Source organism: Mixophyes fleayi, chromosome 10, assembly GCF_038048845.1.
Source record: "Mixophyes fleayi isolate aMixFle1 chromosome 10, aMixFle1.hap1, whole genome shotgun sequence".
Lineage (NCBI taxonomy): Eukaryota > Metazoa > Chordata > Amphibia > Anura > Limnodynastidae > Mixophyes > Mixophyes fleayi.
In genome coordinates this window covers 37567918-37593861 of record NC_134411.1, presented here as the reverse complement: position 1 = coordinate 37593861, position 25944 = coordinate 37567918, and the positions used below count along the sequence as shown (strand labels likewise).

At 41.1% G+C, this 25944-nt stretch overlaps 1 protein-coding gene across 4 annotated transcripts in view; it reads left to right on the top strand.

The window, feature by feature from the left end:
* Positions 1-25944, top strand: part of BMAL1 (basic helix-loop-helix ARNT like 1) — a 75599-nt gene that overhangs the window by 43284 nt on the left and 6371 nt on the right. For 2 of the 4 annotated variants that reach the window (XM_075188451.1, XM_075188447.1), the window contains exons 2-12: positions 17231-17328; positions 17548-17695; positions 19948-19968; positions 20868-20912; positions 21309-21344; positions 21983-22140; positions 22310-22389; positions 23381-23473; positions 24653-24770; positions 24919-25068; positions 25513-25759. In XM_075188451.1, coding sequence (XP_075044552.1) covers positions 17556-17695; positions 19948-19968; positions 20868-20912; positions 21309-21344; positions 21983-22140; positions 22310-22389; positions 23381-23473; positions 24653-24770; positions 24919-25068; positions 25513-25759 — 1088 coding nt within the window. In that variant the 5' untranslated portion in view covers positions 17231-17328; positions 17548-17555. Of the gene's footprint in view, positions 1-15905; positions 16020-17230; positions 17329-17547; positions 17696-19947; positions 19969-20867; positions 20913-21308; positions 21345-21982; positions 22141-22309; positions 22390-23380; positions 23474-24652; positions 24771-24918; positions 25069-25512; positions 25760-25944 lie in introns of those variants that run through there. The other 2 variants (XM_075188450.1, XM_075188448.1) reach the window with 2 other exon arrangements.

Below are 25944 nucleotides of genomic sequence, written 5' to 3'. Positions count from 1 at the left end.
TTGATTAGCGTACATATCTTTTTATTTTTGCGCTCATCCGCTGAAAGCGCTGACATTTGCCAGATGATGCAGCAGTATGGGCCGGGTGTAGACAGAGTAATACATACTTAACCCCATGATCAAGAATCTTATCACAAGGGTGCTTGTTAGATACACTCTGCTGCAGAGTGTAGCTAACCGATGGTTAGGTATAGGATAGGTGTTATATGTGCAAAATATAATAATAGTTTGATATTTAACCCCTTCAAAAATTGGACTTGCCTTTTAAAAAATGCTGTTCATCAGAAAAACAATATTTACAAGGTTAGCAAACCTATTTTCAAAGCAATTCTATAATCTCTCCTACCATATACTGTTTATCTCACATGCTGGCAAGTCATGTAATTAGTGCTGCGTCTACGCTCTTTGTATACATTTGACCTGATGTAAACACACATAATGCAAAATACAGAATACTAGTAAAGAGTCTATTTTTGCTTCAAAGCTCAGTGCAGTCCTGGTGTCTGTAACCCTTTTGTAAGCTAAGTGTTTACTAAGCTTTTCCTCTACTGCTTATGTATTACAGAACTCATTATATGTAGGGCAATCTTATGTCTGGATCACCAACAACTATTGTCAACAATTTGGTTTGCAAAAGTCAAAATGTAAAATATTCTATTTCTATGGAATTTTTTTGTACGAATATTATTACATATGACAAATATAGATGGATGGTTTGTAATGCAATGTATGCTTTTCTTGGATCATCGCAGACTTAAACTGATATTCTTCATCTAGATCAGTTAAATGTATTGTTCTAACTTATTACTGACATTAAGGGTAATCTGTGGCCCTTTGGAAGGTTAGAAGGCCACACCACGGGGCCCCTGAAGTGTATGGGGTTGCCCATTCTAGAACACGATATGGCATTGCTTTTCTAATGCACAAAGCCATGTTATCTTGGTCTGGCTTCATATGCAGTGAAGGAAAATGTCTTGTCTGCATGTTTGGGGCCATGTTTACTAAGCCTTACACACCACTTTGTCTTCAAGTTCTTAATGTGAGTGCAAGTCTAGCTCATTTGAGTGTACGTCCATAAGAAGTGACCATAAGCAGTCTTGTGGGCCTAAGAGCTTACACTTCAGGTGTCTGTCAATTCGACAACCGTTTGAGAGGTTTACCAAACCCAGTTCTAAGTTTCCTATTTATATATTTGTCATATTTCCGTGAGTGATGTTTGATTTGTGTCTGGTTGTTATATCCGCGTACCAGAGGGATCATCTTCTCCTTCATTATCTGTTTTGAGATCTCCGTCCTGCTTACTGCGCTCTCTCTCTCTCTCTGTCCACAGCATTTAGGTCAGTGGGTTAACGTGAGACCGTGGGCGAGACATTGCCGGCCTTATGTGACAATCCCTTTCATGTTCAAAGCTTACAGGCAGTATGGCGATAAAATTGATGTTCCTGTGGATTTGCGTCTCAGATTGATTTGCTGAATTAAAAGCATTACAGCAGGAACTGACAATATTCTGTGTCTTTCAGTAGCTGTGCGTGATCCTAGAGCAGTATTAATGGGAATGTGACTCACCGTTGCCTTTCTGGGCTTATTAAAGCAGTGAAAGGCTGTTTGAGTAGGAGATGTTTTGTGTTACTTCCAGTGATGATGTCACATGTTAAACAATATCTTAGAAGCCTTCTCGTAAAAAGGGGGATATGATGGAAGCGAATCTTCCGCAGCCCACGTAACATTTGTGTCCGAACAGAAAAATACCCGTATTGTATTATGCACAAAGGCTTATTATTAATATTTATCTCACTTGGGTCTTGTATTTGTCTGTCTGTCTGTACATCTTTTTAAATGACCTAATCTCAGCTTTCGCTGACCCATTCTGACAATCTTTGCAGTGCCATTTCCTACCTCTAGGATAGATTTTAAAGTAGAGAAACTATTGGCCATACAACATATGAACGACTGTGTATTATTAAGCACGACGATGCCTATATTATATACACACACACACACACACACACACACACACATACACACACACACCATGCTTTCTCACTCTTTTGCAGCAGACTGATCTGTTAGGGGAAAAGAGCTTCTCTAACTAAACAAGCAGATGGTGACTGACAGATTTGTAGACTTGTTTTGCCAAATTACACAATGTGGAATGGTTTGATTAATGCACAAGGGTGGGGTGACCTGGATCAGGCTTTAGGGATATTGTCCTAAAGACATGAGGGGAATTGCAGATGTAAATTGCAGTATTATATCTGCATTGTTCATATGTGGAAATTTGGGGATGGTGTAGAGTGAGTACTATTGCCAGTTTGCATAGCGTATCTTGCACAAAATCATTCATGCCCAGAAAAGTGTGCGCATTCTGGTGCTTATGCTCTCTTACGTCTGGTATCGGAGGGGCGTGCAGGGCGGTACAGTCAGGGTTTGTCAGCCAATTACAAACGGATTAAAACTGGTTCACAAATGCATATACAATCCGTAGTATTAGCGGCTGATCAGCGACAGTTGCAAATAACGGATGGTGATATCACTATCAGTAGTGATCCGCTTGTGATTGTCTGTTAGCAAATGCTTCGCTGATGCCCTGAAGTGCTTTCTTTTTTACACATGCATATAATATACTCTTCTGTGTGTAGTTAAGTTGTTTTTTGTTTTTTTTCCATGAGACGGGGAGTTGTTTCCTCTGTATTCGAGAGGTTTTTGAAGTTTTATTGATGCCTTGCAGCATATGCCCATAATTGCAGCATTTTTAATTAATGCAATTTGCAATCGTTTTTATTGTGCATGTCCATGAATTCTGTTTTCTTGCATCAATTATCTGCAATGTTTTCTCCTAAATTCTCCTCTTGCTGGTGTTAACCACTATTTATATGTTTGTATCTAAAGCAAGTTGGCAGCACTTTCACATATAGATTTGTCTCCAGCCACCACTGATATTTATTTTCTTATTATTCTAAGCGCTGAGCATGGTACAATATGCAGTGTGTCCCGCGACCATGGAGTAGAAACTACCTACAATGCCCATTGGGCTTCCTTCATAAGGAGAAAGCTGAATACTATTATTCCCTTTTTGTTGTAGAAAATATTTAGCTTTCTGATGCTGGTGAATCGGTTAAATCTTTGTATTACAATGACGTTTGTAGCAGAGTTGTGAGTTAATGGACTTGTCCATGATATATCCTGTTACAATATATATATATTTTTTTCTGGATAAGTCCTGTGTTTAGCATCCCCTTCTGTGATTCTCTGGGAAAAACACTTGTGTACCAAAATTAATATTACTGTATTAGTAGTTACCTAGCAACCAGTTGCAATTGCGTCTCATGCATGGTGATTAAATGTTCCATCTACCAACGCTCTGGTATTGATTATCCAGACGTAAATATACACTGTAGGAAATGGCTCATTCACACCACAGGGATAAACCTGGCTCTGGAGCGTTGTCCGTTGGTTGGAGACCGGTCCCCGTGCCGGGGCTGTTTCAGTGAGAGTGGCTGAGTTATTCTACAATCCATCTAATTATTTCATGTAACAGAAGCAGCATTCAAGATGTTTCGTTCATGTAGGAGAGATTTTCCTGTCTGTGGACAGTTTACATGTTGTTCCAGGGGACACAAGGTTGTTCCAAACTCCTAAAGGATGTGATCATTACAATCCAAATGTTTTATTACCTGTAGTGTCCAGTAATCTGTGTTAATCAAATGTATTTGTTTGCTTTATTCTGTGCGAGAGCCTTGTGCATCAGGAAGTTCCATCTGTCAATTACGTTTTGTTCCGTTCACTCTAATCTTAAATCTGTTTAATTATAATGTGCTTCAGTACACAGTCCTACAATACAGCAACACCTTATATGGGCGGGTTGTACAATATAATATCCAAATGATAATGACTTATTTATAATCTCCTGTTGTCACCTGAGCCCGTGTGACAAATTGTTAATCGCAAAAGAAACCCTTTTGGTCTGTCTAACAATGATTACAATCCCCTATTTACATCCCATACTCCAGTGGATTCCAAACTTTTTCAGTTCAAGGCACCCTTAGGGTCTCCAAAATGTTTTCAAGGCACCCCTAAGCCAAAATAAAGACCAAGTAATCCTGGCCGAGGCACCCCTGTGAGATCTCCAAGGCACCCCAGGGAGCCTAGGTGCACAGTTTGGGAACCACTGTCATACACTATTCCAAAACTACCACCAACAAGATTTGGTTTCATAGACCACACTGTGAGGAAGTTTCTCCCCTTACTCAGAAGACCACCACAATTAATATACCATTACAATTAAACTTCACCCAGAGTCGTAAAGAACCTATTAATAACCCTGTGTTTCAGTTGTGTAGCATTTATATTAATAACCAAGTTATCTAGCACCTGATTTTTGTTTTTTTTTGTTAAGGACACAAAGGCGGAACTTTATTAAATGGGATTTAATATGGCAATGCTTACGGTAACAAAAGAAGAAGAATGATAATATAACATACAGTGTTAAAATGCAATCAAAGTTTTATTAAAATTGAAAAGAATAAAAACAAAAAACTCACTTATTTCCATGTAGCTTTATACGGTCTCAAAACTTAAGTCACTTGTAATATACTTTTTATAATTTAGTAGGAGCTACAGTTATCGAATATATATGTGTTATCCTTCCAATACAGCATCTCTTATTGGTAAACTAGACTCCATCATATTTCTTATTTCTACCAATGCAATCTTACACTTTACAATAAAATACGGGCAATACAGGTGGGAAAGAGAATAATTCCAACAGTTCCCTTTTTATTTTCTTAAAGTGGACTTGTAACCGGGTTATGTTTGTGCTTTACTACATAATGCCTTGTTCATCTGCAAGAGAGCATTTTATCCATCACAAGCTGCACAACAGGAGAGCTGACAGGACACCGTCCCACAAGTGTGCACAGTGCAGCCTGACCGCTCCACATAGAAAATAACTTGTTCTTATTTTCATTTCTTTTTTTGCTTACTACTTAGTGTGGAAGACACACAAACTAATAATACATTTAATGCTGACCTGACCCATGGTCGTCTAGTGTTAGCAGATTAAATAAAGATGCCACAATGTATGTGTGTGTTTTACTGGTTTACATGACAACGGAAGTTCTTGTTAAATAGCTTGTTTTTATGTTTCTGTAGAATAAAATTGTGGAGCTTCTGGGTGCCAGCCTGGTCTTTGCAGAATCAAGCAGGGAAATGCATCCTCTGAGTTACTTTGTAGGTGTCCACCTGTGCAGCCTCGTTCTGCGGATCTCTTCCTGCTGCTGTTCCCTCTAGTCGGGGGAATCCAGCCCCTGCTGTCTTTTTTTTTTTTTTTTTTTTTTTTTTTTTCTCAGCACAGATTTAAGGCTGTAGGTGATGAGTCACAGAGAACATGTGCAGTAAACATCATCTGGGTGATTATATCCCTGTTCGGCTCTGCAGTCAGCTAGCACTGACTTTGCAAATTAGCTGCTGTAATGAGTGTTGGTCATTATGAATAAGACTGACTGACAATTACATCTCTGCACGTCTGACTTCAGTAACCTGTTTACTCTGGTCAAGCCTAGAAGAATCACTAATCAGTATGAGATGCAGGATAGTACAGGCAAGTGCTGGGAGAGAGCGTATTATTTGCAGACTCTTCCAGAGCAGGAAGACTATATGGGGCAGATACAGTTAGCCGCGAGATGCCGCTGGCTGCTCTCCTTGCCAGCTAATATGGTACTAAAATCTCTGCTCATGTTCTCTCGCATGTCTGTGGGAGCAGAAGTTTTTGAAAAATCTCCGCCACAAAGTGTCTCTATGGATTGTTCTGAAGACACAACGCGGCCGGTTGAATTCCCCCCTATGGGGGAGATTCAATTCAGCGCTTATATTATGGCGGGAATCTCCGCTCACTTTTTCTTACACCCCATAGAGATGTGCAGAAAAATTAGCGTAGACTCCTACTGTAATGGCCGGCAACGTGTGCAGCCAGACACCGCAGTGATGTCCGCAGGTGAGCGCGGCACAACACTCTGGGTTCAATTCGGCTGCATTTTTCTGGGAATAATGTGGCCTGTGCACTGTTGCCATTACTATGGTAAAAGTGGACAGTATTACCGTTGGTACGGTAATTTTAACACTGATTTTTGCCCCAGGTTAAAATTAACGCTTATACAATTAGCGCTGAGTTATTCCTAGACTAACGTGGCCGCAATGAATCAGCCCCTCTGTATGATGACCTCATAGCTCCGTTCAGGCACACCCTGCAACGGATCTTTGAAGGTTGCAATAGATATCATGCATTGCAGTTACCTGGTGGGTACTCGCATAGTTTATATTAGAAAATTCGCTCTGTGTTACAGATCGTTTCATATTGCTGAAGATGAGCCAGGGTAGCCAGAACTTTATCTCCTTATTACCAAGCTCATTAGCTTATTGCTAAGCTTTAGTTCTAAGCGAGTACTATATAAAACAAATGCAAGTTCCAGTCTAATTAAACTAGTGCTCGTTATCTATATCTCCCAAAGTATTTTATTGCAGTGAGTTAGGAAAACATCCGATGGGAAAATTCTATATAATAATAATTTTCAGCCTGGTTTTTAGAGGGTTTCAAACCTCCAGGAGGGCTTAAAGCTGGCGACCACCTGAGACCCTCACCCTGAAATAAAACTGGTGGTTATTATAAGAATGTGAACCTTGTCTTTGCTCCGTGCTTTTTGTCTTAATTACTAATAAGGGCAGCAGATAATTAGTTAATGAGCTATAAACCATTAAGAATAATTAGTCAAAGATAAGTCGAGATAGCTTCATGTTTTTAATGGCTTAAAAGATCATTAAACATAAAATTGCTTTAAAAGTATCGGACGTCTCAGGAGTTTTTAGCAGCCGTCCCCTGGACCTGACCGAGTTTGACCAGAAGAACAGTGGTGTTCTCGATCGTAAGGAAGGCGGATAGATATGTGACGCTGCTGTGGATAGCCAATCGTGTGCCTCCGTCAGCTCCCAGCCAATACCAAGCTGCAATTGGGATAATCTATTGATCCTCATGAAATCTTTTTCATATGCAAACCAGCTTCCTGTTGTTAGCACAGTTACCTGCGGATACTGCAGAGGATCTTTCAGAGTCTAAATTGTTGATGGCATCGCTGTAAATTCAACACGTATCAAAAGATCTAAAGGGTCGGTAGATTGATTAAATAATCTGTAACGCCCGTGTTTCGTATTGGTGTAAACGATCATCGTGATTCACCTTCCTTCAACGTCCTAAATGTGAGATGATTCAAAGGGAGGGCACTGAAATTAATATATCTGTAAAATTTAATTAATTGACATCTGTCGTAGATGTTATTAGTATAAAAATGCAAGTAGGTTATATTTAGAATTCACATCCCTGTCATATTCTTTCTTTTTTTGGGGGGGGGGCCTGTCGGGGACACAACCCATTACGAGAGGCTAATTTGGGCATTTTCCTTCATTAGTGACCATTTCCATTCCTGGGACATCCCTTCTTCCCATGACTGGTGAGATTAGGAGCAGTGTGTAAACATATAAGACATTAGGAAGGTTATTGGCTGGCAGCTCTCCATTCATAACAAAACACTCCTAGACGCTCCCTTTTTTTTAAAAAAAAAAAGCTTTTTTTTTAAAGTCCTAAAGTAAAAACCAGTTCCGGAGTTTGGGTAATACATCCTATATATAAGTCACTGCAGAGCTGATCACTTCTACTGATCCCTTGGTCTCCCACACAAACAATACCAGGGCAGTTATGGTTTCCAGGGACGAAATATGTTATGATCAAAGCTGATCTTCTCTTTGGCATTTGTTGACAAACTCTGAATTACCTTCACTGTTTGTTCGCGACAAGGTAAATAACTATAGAGCAGCGTCAGGAATGCAGCATTACAGTTTGTAGAGTATATATATATCGACACAACATTAAAACCACCTGCCTAATATTGTGTATGTCCTCCTCGTTACGCCAAAACAGCTCTGACCCGTTGAGGCATGAGCTCCACAAGACCTCTAAAGGTGTCCTGTGGTATCTGACACTAAGATCCTTCAAGTCCTGTAAGTTGCGAGGTGTTTTTCCAGCACATCCCACAGATGCTCGATCAGATTGAGATCTGGGGAATTTGGAGACCAAGTCAACACCTTGAACTCTCTGTCATGTTCCTCAAACCATTCCTGAACAATGTTTGCAGTGTGACAGGGAGCATTATCCTGCTGAAAGAGGCCACTGCCATCAGGGAATACCGCCGCCATGAAGGGTGTACTTGGTCTGTGACAATGTTTAGGCAGGTGGTACGTGTCATAGTAACATCCACATGAATGCCAGGACCCAGAGTTTCCCAGCAGAACATTGCCCAGAGCATCGCACTGCCTCCACCAGCTTGTCTTCTTCCCATAGTGCACCCTGGTGCCATCTCTTCCCCAGGTAAATGACGTACATGCACCCGGCCGTCCACGTGATGTAATAGAAAATGTGATTCATCAGACAAGGCCATTGTCTTCCACTGCTCTATGGTCCAGTTCTGGTGCTCACGTGCCCATTGTAGGCGCTTTTGGCGGTGCGCAGAGGTCAGAATGGGCTCTCTGACACAGTCTGCGGCTTCGCAGCCACATACGCAGCAAGCTGTGATGCTCTATGTGTTCTGTCACCTTTATATCATAGCAGCATTAACTATTTCACCAATTTGTGCTACAGTAGCTCTTCTGTGGGATTGGATCAGACGTGTTATCCTTTGCTCCCCAATGCGCATCAATGACCCTTGGACACTCATGACTCTGTTACTGGTTGTCCTTCCTTGGACCACTTTTGTTAGGTACTAACCACTGCATACCGGGAACACCCCACAAGACCTGCCGTGTTGGAGATGCTCTGACCCAGTCATCTAACCATCACAATTTGGCCCTTATCAAAGTTGCTCAGATACTTTTGGCCATTTTTTCTGCTTCCAACACATCAACTTCAAGAACTGACTGTTAACTTGCTGCCTAATATATCCCACCCCTTAACAGGTGCCATTGTAACTAGATAATCGGTGTTACTCACTTCACTTGTCAGTGGTTTTAGTGAGAATGATTATCCAGATGAATACCTGCGCTTTACAATCTATGCCAGGAGTAGTCAAAATAATGTATAATTTAGAAGCCAGAGGTGTTAAGTACCGTTTCATCATCATTTATTTATAAGATGCTCTTTATAGGGTATGACGACCAAATACACATAATACATGGAAACCTAAACATGCAGTAAGACAGATTGTGCAAAAAACAGGACAAGTGCAGACAGATTGTGCAGACAGATTGTGCAGACAGATTGTGCAGACAGATTGTGCAGAGATGAGTGCACATGGAAGATAGAGGGGGGGCTGCTTCTAAGACAGATGTCCAACTTCATTCCTCAAGGGCTACCGACAGGTCATGTTTTCAGTATTTCTTTCTGTAGAAACAGTTGGGATAATTACTGACCCAGCCAAAAAGATTAACTCACCTGTGCATAATTAAAGACATCCTGAAAACATGACCTGTTGGTAGCCCTTGAGGACTGAACTTGGACACCTCTGTTCTAAGAGCTTCCATTCTAGAGGGGGGGGGGGTTGCAGAGACACGAGGGGCTGGTGGCATTTGGAGAATTGTGTGGTCATAGCTGGAAGCATCGGTGGGAGTAGAGACAATTAAGGAGTCCAGAGGTCGGGAGCAGAAGTCTGGGTCTGGGCAAGTTAGTAATATGACTGTAGTGCCACTAATGGAATGAATAAATAAAGTTGGAGTCTAGGAGGTAAATGTATTAAGCTCCGATTTTGCAAATCGCTGATGGTCGGGGAGTTTGCCTGCAATATTTAAAATAGCCATGTGTGTTTAAAGACACGTTTTGGATACCACCTACTTAGTGTCATCCTCTAAGTGCCATCCCTCGCCTACATAGGACCAGCATGCCTGGTCCAACACTGACTGTTTGCTTATTACACCGTACCTTGTGTGGTCCCCCGTTTGATCAGGACACTATATGAAGTATCTGATAGGATCTCGGAGGAAGATCATTACTTTAGTTTTTTTATTCCTATTGCATAGGGCGCAAAGTTTTGATAAGAGAATCAAATATAATTTGTTGCAGTATTGTCAAAAAAAAGTGTAAACTAGATTCATACACCTATACATGATTAAAGAAGGCGTCACTGGTACTCTGGCCACAGAAATACTGTGCAGAAACAATAGTTAAAAAAATGTTCTACATTTATTTAACAAATAAAAAAAATATGTTTTAATATCCCCATAACAGAACCTTGCACCAGTTTTGGTGGGATTTTTGGCACATTTGCTACTATTTGTAAATATCACGATACGGTCCTGGCAATAGGCGCTAACACCTTTCTGGTCAAACCACAACCCTTTTTTTCTTTTTTCTTTTTTTTTTAAATGACCATGCCCCTCCTCAATGGGCTCTTGGCACCGTACATACAAATTAATAATTAATGCAGGGTTTTTTTGTGTTTTTTTTTTTAGATGTCTGAGAACCGTTCTGTCGCCTGACAATCCACGTATATTATTATGCAGGCTGGTTATCATGCCAGAAAGTGATTTTACGATGGATGATATTACGTAACAATATGTAATTTTGTCCTAAGCTGCTGTCATCCGGTTTGACAAGCAGCCTGTAATCATTTTTTTATTTTGGTATTTATTTTATTTACCTGGGTGATTCATCCATTGAAATGTCATCACCGTGTTCTGACCTCGCATGCACTATGGCTTCCCGGAAGCCGTTGGGATAAAGTCCTGGTAATCTCGCATGTTACCTGTTGTTTTTTTTTTTGTTTCTTTAAGGGAGTTCGCTCCATAGCTGAGACCGAACCTTTATAATTTAAATTCCTTCTGAATATTTCCCCCCCTGCGATATAAAATCTCTTCGCACGCTGAGTCACATGACTGGCTAATCCTGTACATAATTTCTAGTTCATCTTAGCTGCAAGGTGTTCAGTGTCTTTAGACTAATTCACAGGTGTTATATTTTTACTTTCCAGCACTGTGGCACAATAGTTAGCATTGCTGCTTCACACCCCTGGGGTCATGAGTTCGGTTCTAGACCACTGGAGAGAAAAGCGTGGATAATTGTCCATTTTTCTATAAACGTTCCCAAACAAGCAACGTGGAGACTAGCTCCACAGGAGTAAATCTACAGGGTCAAAGACTAATCATTCTCGATCTTCACTCAATTCAGTGTGATCTACCCTTATATGAAGGCAATCAACGCTATATACAGCACACACTTTCTTCAGTAGAATGATTTCCATAGTTTATTTTGGTTTCTTAAAGCAAATAATCATATTCTTTCTCTTTTTTTATTAAGGGATTCATCTATGAAGAGATTATTTGCTTTATCTAGTGTTTATGATATCATTCTTTGAGAGCACACCAATCTGTAAAGATGCCATTGTTTCTCTTCTCTTCTACAGAATGCTGTTCTCTCCTCCCAGAGCTGTCCAATCAGTCTTTTTAATGTGAGATAAATAATAATCCTAGCACAATATAATATCTTAGTAGCCGGAGATACATGAGACATCACTGTGAAGTCTATAAATGACTGAGAAGCTGGCAAATAGTTGGTAATGATAACGCTTAAGTTTGCTGATTGCCTGCACAGAGGGGTAACGGATAACTCTGCTTTTTACATTCTCCTGCGCTAGACACAATTGCGCAAATTACTTTGAGGTTTTGTCTTTTTTTACTTTATCTTATTCTTTTCTTGTGCTAACTTGTAATCTGACAGATTCTACACGATGCCTGCGGCACTCTATGCAAATTACAGCTAGAGGAGACTTGGTATCTTTGGGCAGATCCATGCAAGTGTTGCTATTGGACTCCTCGGTACACAAACTCTTATTATTTACTGTGAATGAGATACTACTAGTGTAGAAATAAGGTCTCATTCCTGTGGTGTCTAAATTGTCTTTGGTCGGGGAAACCGAGACGCTTAATGTCCCATATATCAGACGCTTCAAGTGTCCCTTGTGTTAGATGGTTATAAGAGGCCGCCATTGTCTGTTCTAACACAATCCTTCCACCGGGGGCAGTAATTCATTTTCCTCTGACTCCTGAAACATAACTTAACCCTTTGTGTGTCCATTGCTGGTCCTGATTATACCACGGCTTTTTGAGGGTGCAAATTTGTGACCGGTATAAACTAAAATTCATTTTAAAAAATAGTTGTTCTCCAAAATAGAAGGAAACGTGAAAGAAAAATGTGATAAGGTTTTAATTTTGACGTATTCCCATGGTAAAGGCTGAAGACAATGAGTCATCCTTGGTGGGCGATTGACAATAAGCGAGTAGGAGAAATGTAGGGACAGGTACTGATGTAACAGGCTTTTCAGACTGTACATTTATACTGTACATTATAAGATGGGTGAGGATAACTGCAATAAGAGCTTTGCAGAGATTTTCATATTTATTACAGAAAATGGTGCAATTTTTATTGTACGTAAGTCCCCAGTTAGTGTATAGTTAGCGCTGTATATTATTGCATTTAAGAAATCTTCCCACCAACAATGGATGTGGTTCACGAAAGTATCCTATTACTGATCTATAAACCTGGGAGCTGTATTGTTTATTGAAGGACGCTATACAAACCTCAGACGTTCGGAGTGCCAAATTATTTACTTGTTTTTCTATCTCTTTGTTTGTTCAGTTATAAAATGTTTCTTACAATGTCATGATTGATTTGAATTTTTATTCAAATTTTTTTAAGATCATAATTGGCTAATAGAGTTCTACAAATGAGCTGGGGTATATTAATAGACCCCACCCCTTGGTATCCGTCTTGTTCCTGATGAACACCTGCGATATGTTGATCTGATCTTTGCACGTGGACGTGTCGCGCTAAAGCCGTTTTCTGGCTTGTGGCCACCCGGATTCATGCAATTCTTTGATGACCCTTTTATAAGTGTGGATATTGAGGTTTTATTGTCATTCAAGCTGCTGTCTTAACCCCCTGTTTTGTCTATTGAGACTATTGTGCTTTGGGCAGCGGGAGAAGTTGATCTGTTTCTGGGATGAGTTGAGTGCTGATTAATCTGAATTTTCTGAATTCGTTGAACACAGATTAATGGAGTCCCTGTGTGCCACCTCTTGGATACTTACAACACCCTCAGTGATTTCATATTCTGCCCCCAATTACATCTTATCCTGCTCTTGCTACTATGTCATGCCCACAAACTATTGTATCGTGCAAGAATCATTATCACACATCAGTAAGACTGACAGGAGGGCTCTGAGCAGATCTAGCAGAATGACGTTACACTGAATGGTGACCTCTGATAACAAGGGTATATAATAATGTATATATTCATCTGTAAATATTGTGCAACACCTATACAAAGGGAAAACCTGTGTTTTTAAAGCTGTAGCCTTAAAACACAAGAAAATGTTTGTATATATGTATTCTAATTAAAAATGTGCACAATAGCAGTGTTCTCCACAGAAAATGTTGCATTAAGAAGTAGCCGGGTGGGGGGCAGTGTAATACTTTGCAATAATAGTGAAATATGTTGGAGGTTATTGCCCACACCTGCCAGGACTGGTGGTCAGTAGTGTAAGACACACTGCTGGCTGTAGTGCTCACATAGTGCCTGTTATACTAGGACCAACAATGGTTTATTCTATTATAATAAGACTCTGTTGGGCTCCCAAGAGCCGGGTGGCAAATAAAACAGCCGGGTGGAGCACCCGGAATATAGGTGCTGGGAGAACACTGGATATTGTCTCTTTTTAAGGTTATCTGAATGAATGGGCAGCCCTAGATAAATATTTGACAATTTAGAAAAACAGATTTCCACTTCAATCAGATGTCTAGAAATCCTTTATTAACAATCTATACATTTTATAGGCCACACATATATACATACTATAAAATGTGGGTATTATGTAGAATATATTTTCCACTCTGGATACGCTGGTGGGCGCTGCGCCCCTCTTACGCCACACTGCCCTGTATCCTCCGTGCGGTGGAGGGGGGACGTGTTGTATAACGCGCAGGCGACACGCTGGCAGCTTCCCGGGGATCTAGGTCCTGATTTGTGCTGGGTGTCTTGGCTGAGTCAGTTGACCTACTTTTTGCTGTGACCTTGATTTGCTCGGAGAGGTGTTAGCGTGCACATGATTGACTTAATCATGCCATCAGGCCAGTCATGTGAGCCGGGCACAATCCTAGGTGTCTTCCCATCCTCCTTTACATACATGTGCTTAGTGTGTGTATTGTCTCCGCCCGGAGGGAGGGAGGGCTCCAGCTTACTAAGACACGTAACATAGATTATTGCTGGCCTTTAGTGTGGCGATCCTCTAATTCAGCGTGACCCTCTGCAGTGCTCTCCCCTCGTCTGCTAGGAGACAGCAAAGCCTTTATGAGGGAGAGGATTATACAGTCTGGATGAGTAGAACTATATATTATTGTCAGCTCCACACAACACAAATTTTTATTGTTTTGGGTGAAGATATCCTTTTAAATGTTTATCTACTAGGGTAGTTGGGGGTAATATCATCATCATTTATTTATTTATATAGCGCCACTAATTCCGCAGCACTGCACAGAGAACTCACTCACATCAGTCCCTGCCCCATCGGAGCTTACAATCTAAATCCAGGGTCCTCACGTGACCCTTATAAGGGTGACTTATAGGGAGGTTCACCAGTGGCCTCAACACAGTGGTAATATGGACTGAGCGACATATTCACGGGAAGGAGTCCCTTTATTGGGAATGTTCGTGCGGCTCTGGCTCCTACTGAATGGTGCTAATTTTATTTGTCTTTATTCTGGCTGGTTGTGGGGTGACCTTATGGTTCCCTCCAATCTGCAAGTTGTGGGGGCTCCTTTTAGGTGGAGTTATCGTTTTACATTTAAATGTTATTTTTTTCACTTTTATTTAGTTTGCTACAGTTTTTGTGTTGCTGATGCACTAAATTCTGATCTGTTATGGTAGAAAATCCACTGGGGTCTTATTTAAATAAAGTGCTGTAATTAGTAGCGATGGTCGCTACGAGTGATAGCACAATCAGGCTTTCAGCGGTCTCATGTAATTAGACTAACGCTCTGATGGCCCACATAGCTACATCCTGTCAAATTTGGCCCCTTGTGGCTCTGTACCACATTACTTAATAAATGCTATAAAAGTGATACATGCCACCTCCTGTGGTCACTGTGAGGAGCTCTGATAAGAGGAATGAATGTCGTGGCAGGGTAGGGTACATTTTAAATGTGGTTTATTTTAGACCAGGAGGTTCAATTTATAGAGAATCCCTTTATCCATCAATCCACAATCATTGTGGATAAAGCAGGATCCCAAACATAACTCTGTTTGTTTAATTACTACAGTATATTGTTTCCAAATACACAAAATAATAATCTGTGTATCCTAAACACTCAATATTACTACTCTGTGAAACATTCTTTCATTTTTTGGTCTAGCAGCTCAGAAATCTGCCCTCCTACAGAACACTGGCTGATGTTTTGGTTTCAATTTTGGAATTTATTCTGATTACCTCATCCTATTTCAGGCGTTCTTTATTTTCTTGTACGTGATGGTGATTTAAAGGGCAAAACCTTACAAAAATGGATGAGTTCAGCCGGCCACAACCTTGCAATTTACCAACACACTGAATTCGTAGGAAATCTACGCAATAAAAAAAATAGATTGCCTGTGTGGGAGAGACATTTTTATCAATGCAAAGACTTTCCTTCATGCAGTGAGGAAATAAGACTGCATTAAGCGAAAAAAAAAAAATACTTTCCAACGCACCTAATCCAGATTCTATACAATTCAATCTAGGATTCTATGACCAAATGTTCACATAGTAAATGAAGCAAGTTAACTGCCCAGTCACCTCCTTCATCTGCAAGGAATACTGACATGATGTGTGCCTTGTCGTTGCAGCTGGAGCTCTGTACGGGGAGATTGGGCAACTACTGGTATGGATACTTGTGCTACTTACGGAACTACCATGGCAACCACAGTTGCATGACATATGATATAGTGGGTAGAAAACATGTAAGTCTGGGGGTCATCCCGGAGGTAATTTATACTCATATTTTAGCTATTGGAGTAAGTGATATCTACTAGTGTCTACACGTCTGCGTGTGAACTTGTTTAAAGCACATTTAAGTACTGTATACAAATACACTGATCAAAGTTCCATCTTTGCATTATAAACTCCAACATATTTGTAGAAATAATTTTACTGTGTTCTCTGCACAAGGCCTCGCTGCTCCTGGGCTACCCGTAGATGTAATTAGGCCAATTACCAATGTAGCGTATCTACATGTCGTTATAAGAGATCCAGGGGTTCTTTATACACAGACAGTAATGTAATTTCGATACAGAACTTCTGTACCATTATTTGTTCCGCTGCCGTGACCTATTTGCGCACAGCCTAAAAGTTTTACTTAAATACGACAATGTAACCACGGTATATGATTTACGGACATCGGTTGTGTTCTAGTCGCTAATGACCGGGCCGCCGTCGCAGCTGAGATCTCCCGTTTTTTCCTTTTACTTTATGACATTTTTAGTTTTTGGAGAAAATCTCCCATTGTGCAGTTTTCTGTGGAGTGAGCACTAATGTAAAACAGACATCGTCCACATTCCTGTGCCAGCGCTGTAACCCGGCCAATAAAACCCTTTATAAAATAAGAAACGACAATGTGTTTACAGAACTACAGGAAGGAGGGCTTAATATCTGCGTAAAGCTGAATGTCTGCAGTAATGTGTGACCAGTGATCGTGTATTCAGCATTGTGTTGTCTAGTATGTCTGTAAGGGCCTACCTGCCCATCTATAGTGCAGTGTGTATGGGCCGTACGTTGGTCACTGTGGTCAAACCTTCACTGATTGTCTCACTACTGCTTCTGTGGCCAAACCAGAGACGGAGGATCTGATTGGACGGTGACTCAGTCTAGTAACTAATTTGATTCCAGCTGTCCTCCTTCATTGATTAATGACATTTACACCCAGAAATATGTTTCATACATGTCACAGCACCAACATGACCTTATTTGATCTGATTTCCTTAGTATTCGATATATTTGGAAATACTAATATTAAATAATATTAATTGACCTGGTTAGGGGTCAGAAATGACTGATCAGTGTAATCATTGTGTGTTCTCCCTGCCAGGTTATATATGTTAATATGTAGTTACTATAATATGTCCTCTTACTTTCCGCAGTTGAATGTTGCACTCACACTTTTCTTCTCCTCTAGTGATTAAAAGAAGATCATGGTTTGTAGGTGACCGTCTGCTCCGACCTCCAGGAGGGTTCTCCCCTGTGGTTCCTAATTCACCAAGACGGGATCTTTAGGTACGTGATCTCTCCGACATGTTGTGTTTGGGATTTTTGCTTTCCCTGCGCTGATTCATGGCTAATAGTTTATATAACCTGAAGTTACTTTGTATCACCTAACTCGAAACATGTCCTGAGATTGGGCGATACAGATCCTGAAGTGTAACTTGTATAAGATGTACGGTGTAGGACTTACTCCGATAATTCACTTTTCTGCTCTCTTGCTGTCTGTCTTAGATGTTCCAATGGCTGACCAAAGAATGGATATTACTTCAACTATTAATGACTTCATCTCTCCGGGTCCCACCGACCTCATATCTAGTTCCCTCAGCACAGGAGGAATGGAGTGTACCCGAAAGAGGAAGGGCAGTCTGACCGATTACCAGTAAGTGCCGCCCTCATGTTCCTGTTGGTTAGTACATAGATGGAGTTTGCAGATCCAGTGCAGGAGTCTGATGAACCAGATCCTGTTTCCGTAACCAACTGCATCTGGTTCTGATCGTCACTGACAATCGCTCAGTTATTAGAGGAATTAACCATCACCAGTGGGATGTGCAGGGGTTACGGTTATGTCCCAGCATTGTGTGATGTCAGATTTTCAGCCAGGGGCTTTGTCTTGTCACCCAGAGGTGTCTCTACTCTTAAATACGTATCGTGGAGATACAGTAACAACTGTAGATGGGCTTAATATTATTATTGGATTAATTAGATTTTATTTTATTTATTTATTTGAAACAAAAATATCCCAGAAACAAAATATATAATATATGGCATTCGGAGATGGCAACCACAGTCGCATGACATATGAAATAGTGGGTAGAAAAGCTTTTGTCGGCATGCTCATTCACAGCACAGTCCGCCCCCCCTTTACTAATGTGCTTGGAGGGGAGGGCACCTCTGTAACGAATGAGAGACTGTGTCTGGCAGCGGCTGCCGTGTCCGTCTCCATTACAGAGAAGACTCGTACGGCGCCATTATCGGAAAATCGGCTTCATGTTAGGTACAAAACTAGCTGTTTTGTCCTTACCTCCCAACAATGTCCGTCCAAGCCGCTTGTACACGGCGCCGCCGGATCAAAGCATCAAACATAAAAAGGATATCTCTATTTTTTTGTGTGTACTTTTATTCTTATAATAACGGGGTTTCACTTTTTGATTTCCATCAATTCCTGTTTCTCCCAGTAACAAGTGCTTAAATCCTCTCACACTCTGAAATAGGAGGGTTCTGCAGGAAATATACTTATTATTTCAGTGTAACGTTAAATCACTTTTTAACGTCTACTTTATTTTTATATAAAGTGTTGCTTTTGATCTTTACAGCCTCCAGCAATCCAATTAGTAAAATGATGTATTTCCTGTCTATTTATCTCCCACCGTGTTTGAGAACCTGTACCCCAGTGCTTCTTATCTGGGGAACTCTGTACTGGTTTAAGTATTGCATAACATAGACCGTGTCACTTAAATTATATATGTATATTTCTGTATCTGTATCTAATACTCCCAGCAGAAGTGACTGGATGACTCAACTGTAGGGATCTGGGTCTTAAAATTGTGTGTTCAGACCACCTCAACATTACTATTATCACAGTAGGAGTCTGTCCTTCACTCATCGAGGGGTTAAGATAAAAATACCCACCGAAAATCTATGGGAGGCAAAAGATTTTCTTTCTTTAATGGTTTGTCTATATTGTGCTAACTAATGCTAAAATCAATTAGGAAATAAGAACAGAATAATTGTTGCACAGAGAAATGATGGATGACCTGTTGGCCTTTGTGTATATGTGTGTGTGTGTGTATATATATATATATATATATATATATATATATATATATATATATATATATATATATATATATATATATATATATATATCTATATCTATATATATCTTTTCAAAATGTATTTGAGTTGAGGGAAGAAACCTCATAATAATCAAGAACTTTACAGTCCTAAGAATGAAAATAATCCTTATCCGTATTCCCTGGAAAGATCAGGAAGACATTGATTGACGGATGTAGTCTTTTGACTGCAGCATTTGCGTTGCAATCAACGTGTTTTTCAGCCGTTTCCATAGTAACGACAAAACCTTTGTATCGTTTGATGTATGTGAAGGATCCGAGCCATAGAGAGCACACACTGTAATAACTATACCAGCCGGGCCCATGTTTGCTTAATGCTGTGCCTTCATTATGATGCACCATAAAGTACAATGTGGGAACAGAAATACATTTAGGAAAAGCAGATTTCAGCTCTTCTTTCCTAGATTTTAGTGATTTTGGAAATAGAGGTTAAATTAGTAAGAATGATGATTGGAATCTCTACAGTCCGTCATTGCTCTAATAAACGTGGTACAGAAGCCATGCTGGGACATGTAGTGTTTAATGGCAGCCACTGTATCTTCATTAGGATGTCCCTCATTCCCCTAAATATTCGCCCAGCCGGCCTCCATTGTGTGTAGGTGATAAACTTAAGTTGTAGGTGATGTAACTTAAGTTCAATTATTTTGTATCTATTTGTGCGGAATTCTGTGTTATCTCTGGGAAGTGTTATTGTGTGTTATCTTCTCCAATATCCATTCAGTACATTGTTACTCACATTCACTGCTTAACGTAATGTCTTTCTGTCTTCATCTTTTAGGCTTGATGGCTTTTCATTTGAGTAAGTACGTTTCTGACCTTTCCATAATTTGAGTTAATGTAGTTCCCCTTCCCTGGTAACTGCTCAGGGCTCCTAATTCTACATATCCGCTCAGTAACCTTTGGTAAAACTCACTCGCTGCTACAACGCAACGGTCTGCTTCCCCTATTACAATCCTTCTATAGGTACAATGTAAATATTAAGAGACCAATGTATAATTATGATGCAGTATTCCTGGAGTCCTTGTCACATAACCCCCGATATCTCCTCCTCATACTCCCGTGTCCTCATATTCCTGTGAAGAGATTTCATACATTGATACATGACCTGATAGTTACTTTGTCTATAAAAGTCACCTTATGCCTCGTTTCGAATCGCAGATACTAAAATCTATTATAAGCCGGTACTCCCTCCAATCTGGGTACATCGGGAGTGTTTATTATTAATAACTGGGACACACAGGGGACCCGCTGAGGAGTCCTAACTCTCACAATAAACGACTCAGCCGGGAAAGTGGGGCAGACGCTGTACAGAGGGTCTACATAATATGGTGCCTGGTGTTCAGTTCTCCTGCACTGGGCACCTGTACACACAGAAGGTCTAGATCAGTGTTTCTCAACTCCAGTCCTCTCCTAGCAGTACATGTTTTCCATATCTCCTTGCTGGAGCACAGGTGTGTTCCATACTGACTGACAATGTAGCAGGTGGTATAATTATTTCACTGGTCACCTGGCAATGCTGCACTGTTAGTGGGTCCTGAGGACTGGAGTTGAGAAACACTGGTCTAGATGATATTTAATGCCGTCTTCAAATCATCGCTGGGTCGTTTTATTTGTTGTTTAAAACTTGTAATTTAAATTGTCAGTAATTGCAAGGATTAGCTGGATGTAGTTACTGATGGGGTCTCTCTTCTCTCCTAGTCACGGAGAAGGGATGGACACAGACAAGGACGACCCACATGGGATGTGAGTTTCTGTCGCAGCTAAATTATATTTCTACTCCACAGTTCCTGTCGCACCTGCTCACAGGCAAACATTGAAGCAAGCGTAGAAATGTGACGCTCTTTCCTCCATAGTTGCTTTGATACATAGACCCGTAAGACTCCCAGCACATTAAGGATTAAAAAACTTATGTTAAAAATCTAATTAAAAAAAATATATAAGTGGCTTTACAATTCTCTTATCAGAATGCTTTTAAATCCATTGGTGAAAGTTGCTCTGTAAGAATCTTGGGTATGATTCAAGTTAGCAATGTGTTACATTGTGTCCTTACATGACATTGTCTGCCGAGATTGTGTAGGAAATACCGATGTCTGTCTGTCTGTCTCCTCGCACGTTTACACGGATTTGTTTTGTCTTTAGGCTAGAATATGCCGAAGGCCGGATTAAAAATGCACGGTATGTTACCCTGTAATTTCACTAATCATCTTTGGACACCAGAGATCTGTGTGACGCTCGTTAATCCTTCAACAACACAATAGGAGAACATTTATTGGGAGGGGCGTTGGGGGGGTTATCCCCACATGATGCATGTTCAGTCTGCATTGTAAACGCTTGGAGGGGTCTAGACGATGAATTCACCATAGACAGTAAGATTAGGTTAGTTAGTCGAATGGACACACAGAGAAATGTGCAGGAATCTGACCATATTTTGTGAGATAATGCTACAAAATGACATACTAAGAACATGAGAATACTCTTTCTGAGGCCTGTCCTGGAGAGTTAGCAGAAATCTCTTCTACCTGACGAGCATAATCTAAAGAAACCACAATATCACATTATTGGCACCTGAAATCAGACGACGTTTTTCCTTTTAAGTGAAAGAAAATAAGGGTACTGGGAATATTCGGTGGTAGATGCTAGAATAGAGGTCTGGCGTGAAGGGGTTAATACTGGAGGTTTATGTTTTATTTAGAGGCCACTTAGAAGCTTTTCATACAAATCAGAACAAGCAGAAATCATGTTCATAATGTTGCAAGAAACAAACACTAAGTAGACGTAAGACAACGTGTGTAACCGTTTGTGTTGTTGATCAGGGAGGCGCACAGTCAGATTGAGAAGCGGCGCAGGGATAAAATGAACAGTTTCATCGACGAGCTGGCGTCTCTAGTGCCCACGTGTAACGCCATGTCCCGGAAGCTGGACAAGCTGACCGTGCTGCGGATGGCCGTGCAACACATGAAAACACTGCGAGGTGAGGGCTGTCCTGCGGGCTTCCTGCTAACTGTGCTCATAGATCCATCAGTGATGACCTCTGTCTGTCTTCTTTAGGTCTCCAATCTGTATGAGCGTTAAGTATTTCATGGCTCGTATGAGATCAGTTAATGGGCTGTTTTGATGTAGTTTCCTCCTCCCCTTGGCAGGTGCTGCAAATCCATACACAGAAGCAAACTACAAACCAGCATTTCTATCGGACGATGAACTGAAACACTTGATTCTCAGGGTATGTGCTGTCCTGTATTATTACACACACTGGTGGTACTGGGACTACCTGCTTCTATTGATGGGTGTGCTCGTCGTGGTGTGCCGTCCGTGGATGGGTGTGTGCTCGTCGCGGTGTGCCGTCCGTTGATGGGTGTGTGCTCGTCGCGGTGTGCCGTCCGTGGATGGGTGTGTGCTCGTCGCGGTGTGCCGTCCGTGGATGGGTGTGTGCTCGTCGCGGTGTGCCGTCCGTGGATGGGTGTGTGCTCGTCGTGGTGTGCCGTCCGTGGATGGGTGTGTGCTCGTCGCGGTGTGCCGTCCGTGGATGGGTGTGTGCTCGTCGCGGTGTGTTGTCTATTCACTATAGAAGGTGTGAGATAAGGGCTGTGAAGATTTGCGAATGGGTGTGTAAGAAGACATCTGAGGACATTTATGAAAACGAGTGCACCAATAATAGTTAAAGGTGCTGTAACCTGTAGCAACCAACAAGCTTCTAACTGGTATTGTGGACATTTTAGAAGCTGCAAGTAAACCTCTAGTTGCTATGGGTTACAGCATCTTCTTGGTGCACCTGCATAGCTTCTCATGAATGTTCAACAGATTTACTTCTGCAGCTATCGCTGGTGTGCCTCTCCTTGCTGAAAGGGCTGCATCATTTATAGTCACTTATGAAACAAATGGTTTGTGTGTAAATGGATAAAAAATAATATTATTAAATAACTAAGACCCCTTATATCTGCGTTCCCCTTGTAATCTGGCAGTGTAGACTGTACATGTTATATTCATCATACAAAGGAAATGATATAACACTGTGCAGCTAACATTGATGAGTCACTGGGTGTAGCTAATGTCTGCTTGTAGCAGTCTCTCGTCTCCCCCTCTCTCGCTCTGTCTCTCCCTCTCTCGCTCTGTCTCTCCCCCTCTCCCACTGTTTGAGTGAATACCTTATAATTTCCTTGTCTTGACTTACGTGTACAGATAATACCCGGCGCTCACAGTGTCATTTCTCGCAGGCTGCGGACGGATTCCTCTTTGTAGTCGGCTGTGACCGGGGGAAAATCTTGTTTGTTTCAGAATCTGTTTTCAAGATTCTCAACTACAGTCAGGTACGAGCCGACATTATGTGATCCTTCCTCAGATAGTCGTATTGTATTGCAGTGGTAAAATATATCGCTGCCCAGAAGAGCTGACAATCTGATGTGAAGGCGGAAAGCTGATATTTTCTAGGCAAACTGTTGTATGCAACGTATAGAGAACATATACATTCTGGAATATAGAAATGGGGCACAGATTCTGCAGATACATCTAACTCCATCCTTTTCCTGGCGGTTATAAAGATGTGATTTGGACACCTCTGAAAATTATGTGGCCAAATAGCAAATATCCCCGAAACAGACACAGCAGTGAGTTATGCTGCCATCTGCAGGTCATTTTTGGTAGGGCTCTTTTGGTGCAAAAATTACTATTATCCTTTTATATAGCTCCAATATATTAAGCAGCCTCTCACATAGAACATTTAATCAGACCCTGCCCAGTTTAAATTTCCTACCACACACAGGTCTGATTACTCAGAAGCCTATTAATCTACCAACACAAACACGTGGGAGAACATACAAACTCCACAGACAGCTCATTGGTCGGAATGGAATTCATGTTGGGCGGCAATGATGTCACTAGGACGCCCTATATTAATGCTTTATACTTTTATTTTCAAGCCAACATCATTTAGAGCCAATTCCTCAACTTTTTTATTTTTTATTCTTTGTTTTGTAAAGTATTTTAAATTTTGTGTTTTTGGGGGAGGGATTATATTTTAATAAAACATAATGGTACGTTCTAGAACGCTAAAGTACCCAGTGTGAATAATTACCTCTAGGGCGGAAAGTGATCAATGTTTATTAAATCACAGATAAATTATTACCAGTGCTCCAGGCTTATTGTCACACAGCGCAGAATGATTCCAAAGATAGCTGACAATTGAATATCCGCCTGTACGAATGATTGTCTAATTCTATTCTAGACTCCTGTGATACATTTTCTTAATTTAAGTTAAATACTTTTAAGTATGAAAAACATGGAAAGACCCTTTGTTTCCTTTTATTTAAAAGTTTTGTTATGCAGGAAAAGAATGTGATCTTGTTGTACACAGAGAGGAGACGGAAGACATCGGCTAATTCCCTCCTTCCCCCAATATTTCTGGTTAATTTCACTTCAACGTTTCATTCTTTGCGGTTGAGAACTCCCAGGAAGGCGACTGAATAATGATCTAACAACTTCCATTTCAGAACGATCTGATCGGACAAAGCTTGTTTGACTATCTACATCCGAAAGACATTGCCAAAGTGAAGGAGCAGCTGTCGTCCTCTGACACAGCCCCCCGGGAGAGGCTCATAGATGCAAAAAGTAAGTTGTGCTCCGTTATTGGGACACACATGAGAACAGCCATGTATGTATGTATGTATGTATGTATGTATGTATGTTCATTGCTCCTATCCAGTGCATTAGTGATTTGGATGCCAGCGATACTACGTTGTGTCCTTTTTTCCTGTAGCTGGTCTCCCGGTCAAGACAGACATCACCCCCGGACCATCGCGGCTTTGTTCTGGGGCCAGAAGATCGTTTTTCTGCCGGATGAAATGTAACCGACCTTCAGTAAAAGTAGAAGAGAAAGATTTCCCCTCGAACTGCTCAAAGAAAAAAGGTTTGTGAAATCTACGGAGTAAATTGTGTCGAGGGGGATCTGGCAATTGGGGGGATGTTCAGATACTTCTCATCAGGAGACTGACGACTCTAAGGCTGCTCACCGGACCAAGTTCTCACTTTATCTTATAGTGACCCCAAACATAGGTCCGTGCTACTGGGTAAAGCAGACGATACATGGGCAAATGTGGTTGTTTGGTCTTGCCACCTGTGCCTATGGGTGCAGTAGACCACAAAGACTGGCAGATTGTGGTCAACGCCCCCTCCTGCACTGGTTGGCTGCAATGACCAATATCTGATCTGATGTCAAAGATATGGGATCTGTACAATGAAGCCACCGATCTAGGGATGCATTGTACAGACTGAGTTTGTTGAGCAGAGGGAGAGATTGTCACGTATAGTAATCTGGATTCAGGGCTCTCACGGTGACTCTTCTGGTTTGCAGGAGACAGGAAAAGCTTTTGCACTATACATAGCACTGGATATTTAAAGAGCTGGCCGCCGACGAAAATGGGGCTGGATGAGGATAACGAGCCCGACAGTGAGGGCTGTAATCTTAGCTGCCTTGTCGCCATCGGACGCCTGCACCCGCACATAGTACCGCAGCCCGCCAATGGGGAAATCAAGGTGAAGTCCACAGAGTATGTCTCGCGGCACGCCATCGACGGGAAATTCGTATTCGTGGATCAGAGGTAAGGATTCCGTATGGTTATCCCATGTATTCTCCTATATTCTTTAGTGTCTTGACTATATAATATATATTTATAAGTAGGTTGTAATCACAGGTGTATCTCTGACACACAATACTCCAGATTAATGGAAGCTGCGGCTCCAAAGCTGTTGTACATCTAAAAATCTAAAAAGATAAATTGTAATG